Source organism: Castanea sativa, chromosome 2 (assembly GCF_040712315.1).
Source record: "Castanea sativa cultivar Marrone di Chiusa Pesio chromosome 2, ASM4071231v1".
NCBI classification, from domain to species: Eukaryota; Viridiplantae; Streptophyta; class Magnoliopsida; order Fagales; family Fagaceae; genus Castanea; species Castanea sativa.
This window is the reverse complement of record NC_134014.1, coordinates 20450233-20454018: the sequence shown is the minus strand read 5'-3', so window position 1 is coordinate 20454018 and position 3786 is coordinate 20450233. Positions and strand designations below refer to the sequence as shown.

The 3786-nt window shown below is 44.3% G+C and overlaps 1 protein-coding gene across 1 annotated transcript; it reads left to right on the top strand.

Moving 5' to 3' along the window:
- Positions 1–213: 213 nt before the first annotated feature.
- On the top strand, positions 214–1383 carry LOC142625037 (uncharacterized). Its single transcript, XM_075798747.1, has one exon. The coding sequence runs from the start codon at positions 214–216 to the stop codon at positions 1381–1383; it is 1170 nt and encodes a 389-aa protein (XP_075654862.1).
- Positions 1384–3786: the final 2403 nt, after the last annotated feature.

The window sequence follows — 3786 nt, the reverse complement described above, 5'->3', positions numbered from 1 at the left end:
AGGGGCATTGAAGTCAACCCAAAGAAAGTAAAGGCGATCATGGAACTATCTCCTCCAAGGACGGTAAAGGAAGTACAAAGCTTGACCGGGAAGATAGCAGCCTTGAACAGGTTCGTATCAAGAGCAACGGACAAATGCCTCCCATTCTTCTGCACACTAAAGAGATCATTCGAATGGACAGACGAGTGCCAAAAGGCATTTGAAGAGTTAAAGATGTATCTCTCCACTCCGTCATTACTTAACCCATCCATGCCGAGGGAAGAATTATTCCTGTACCTTGCCGTCTCCTCAGCCGCAGTCAATGCAGCTCTCATTAGAGAAGAAGGAAAGGTACAAAAGCCCGTGTACTTTATAAGCCGAGCACTGAGAGGAGCAAAAGAGAGGTACCCTCAGATGGAAAAACTTGCTTTTGCTCTTGTGACCGAGGCTCGGAAGGTCAAACCATACTTTCAAGTGCATACCATAAATGTCCTGACAAATAAACCTTTACGGAGAGCAATGAGTAGTCCAGAAGCTGCTGGACGGATGGCACTATGGGCAATCGAGCTGAGTGAGTTCGATATCCGATATCAACCATGGGCAGTAGTGAAAGGACAAATATTGGCAGACTTCATTGCTGAATTCACTACTGCAAAGGATCAGGAGGTAGAAGAGATGCCTATATGGAGAGTTCATACAGACGGATCTTCCAATAAGCATGCTAGAGGTGTTGGAGTTGTACTCCACACCCCGAAAGGAGACAAGATCGAATGCATGATCTGTATGGACTTCGCTACTACTAACAACGAAGCGGAATATGAGGCCTTGGTAGCAGGACTGGACCTTGCGATAGCGGCAGGAGCTAAGAGTGCGATCGTCTACTCCGATTCTCAAATCGTGACCAGTCATGTTAATAGGAGCTATGACTACAAGAATGAAAGGATAAGAAGGTATCTTGAGGAAGTGAAGGGTCGAACGAATAACCTCCAAGCCAAAATGATTCAAATCCCAAGGGAGGAGAACCAAAAAGTCGACCGACTCGCAAAGGCAGCTTTGGTAGAACCCATGATCATCCCTAAACAGGTATTGTTCTTCGTCCAACTCTCATCATTATTAGATGACATCAGCATGCAGGAGGTAAGAAATAAGCGTTGTTGGATGGCTCCAATAGTGGCGTATCTCAAGGAAGGCAAGCTACCCGATAACAAAGAGGACGCAAGGAAGTTGAAGGTTAAAGTTGCCCGGTTCGTTTTGATTAAAGATGTCCTATACAAAAGAGGATTCTCCCGACCATATCTAAGATGCCTCGGCCGTAGAGAAGCAGACTATGTGATGAGGGAGGTCCATGAAGGAGTTTGTGGAAACCATTCTGGATTAAGGTCTTTAGTGCACAAGCTACTCTGAGCAGGATACTACTGGCCAACAATGCAAAAGGATGCCCACACGTATGTTAGAGCTTGCGACAAGTGCCAACGATTTGGCAATTTCATAAGGCAGCTAACAGAAGAACTTACCCTTATGACGGCCCCATGGCCATTTGCACAATGGGGGTTAGACATCATAGGTCCTTTCCCGATAGCGGTGAGGCAGCTAAAGTTCTTAGTGGTTGGTATTGACTACTTCACCAAATGGGTGGAAGCAGAGGCTTTGGCCACTATCAAGAAGAAGAATATCCGTAGTTTTGTATGTAGAAGTATTATTTGTAGATATGAAATTCCGAGGGTGCTGGTTTCAGACAACGAGAAACAATTCGACAACGACACATTCAAAGACTTTTGTTCTCAGCTTGGGATCAAAAATCATTACTCATCGCCCGCCCACCCGCAGGCCAACGGACATGTTGAAGTCACAAACCGGTCCTTGCTTAAGATCCTCAAGATCCGGCTCAAGGGGGCAAAGGGCATATAGCCGGATGAATTACCAAGCGTTTTATGGGCATATAGGACAACGGCGAGAACATCGACAGGGGAAACACCATTTCGATTGGCGTATGGTAGTGAGGCTCTCATATTGGCAGAGGTAGGATTAACAAGCTACCGTGTGGAAAGCTATGACGATAACAAGAATGACGAAGCTTTGCGTTTATAGCTTGATCTTGTAGACGAAGTCAGGGCAGCAGCTGCGTAGAGATTAGCGCGATACCAAGACATGGTGGTAAAGCATTACAACTCCAAGGTTAGACACAGGGATTTCCAGATGGGAGACCTGGTCTTACGAAAAGTACTCGGCGCTACAAAGGATGCCTCCCAAGGAAAACTGGGTCCTAACGGGGAATGACCAAACAAGATCATTTCATGGCGTAGGAAAGGAATGTACTACTTAGAGACACTAGATGGAAGAAAGCTGAGCCATCCATAGAACACAGAGCACCTAAAGAAATACTTAGACAAAGGGCAAAGACAACAGCAACATTTACCTCCTCATTTCTAGTTTATCTTTAGATAGTCATAATTTTTACTTATTAAAGCCAAAGTTTTTATTTTCCATGAACAATATAGTCTACCAGCTTGTCATAATAAGAGGAGTTTTATTTAGAACGTATGGAATGTGTTTTGCTCAAAATCTACCAAGTCTACATAGTGGACGGATCATCCAAAAAGATGAAAATCTACCAAGTCCACACAGTGGACGGATCATCCAAAATGTATGAAAATCTACCAAGTCCACAAAGTGGACGGATCATCCAAAAGGATGAAAATCTATCTAGTCCACATAGTGGACGGATCATCCAAAATGTATGAAAATCTATCAAGCCCACATAGTGGACAGATCATTAAAAAGGGCTCAAGTCCACATAGTGAACGGATCATCAAAAAGGATAAAAATCTACTAAGTCCACATAGTGGACGAACCATCCAAAATGGATGAAAATCTATCCAGTCCACATAGTGGACGGATCATCCAAAACGGATGAAAATTTATCGTCCACATAGTGGACGGACCTTTGTTATGTTCATATAATGGACGGATCATCCAAGAGGGTAAAAAGTTATCAAGTCCACAAAGTGGACGGATCATCTGAGAAGGATGGAAAATATAGTCCACACAGTGGACGGATCATCTAAAGAAAGATGAAAATTCATCAAGACCACCATGTGGACGGGTTATCAAAAGAAAGATAAAAATATGTTTTAAGTCCACATATCATCAAAAAGATCAACGAGATTATAAAAAGAGAGCCATACATATCACCAAAATAATGTTAACAAAAGGCAACGGTTGAAAACCAGATAAAATTGTTTTTGTTCATTACAAAATACACATCAGTCTTGAATTATGACGGTTTCCTCATTGGCCTCAGGACCCTCTGGTAACGACTGGCGGGTGTCAACTTCAGCGGATTCTTTGTCATCAACCTTTGGGGCCCCGTCATCTCCAGGACCTTCGCCGAAAAGCTCATCCGTCCCTTCAGAATCGACGGGGTGAACAGGGGTTTGGGCCTCGGCATCTATACTTATGTGAGCAAGGTTCAAATCAGGAAATGACGCCTTCACCTGACAAAGACAATCGTCAAACCCATCGCCAAAAGAGGAGCCACGCTCGGCCAGAAGGGAGTCGGAGTCCCGGTATTCCTTAATAGCATCAATTTTGGCCTGACAGATGTTGTCGTCATTAGCTTTTACCATCTCCCTCAGCAACTCTACCTCCTTCTCCAAATCCTCCCGAGCCCGCTCTGACATTTTCAATTTTTCTTCATGACAAATCCTCCAAAGTTTCAACTCGTCCAGTTCCTCCACCGTCGCCTTCGCCTTTGCGCGAACCCGTTCAAGAGCTCTCTCTTGGGCAAGACAACGGTCCATCAAGCCT

Excerpts from the sequence above, each read along its gene's own strand:
- LOC142625037 (XM_075798747.1), top strand. The coding sequence starts at position 214 with ATGTATCTCTCCACTCCGTCATTACTTAACCCATCCATGCCGAGGGAA.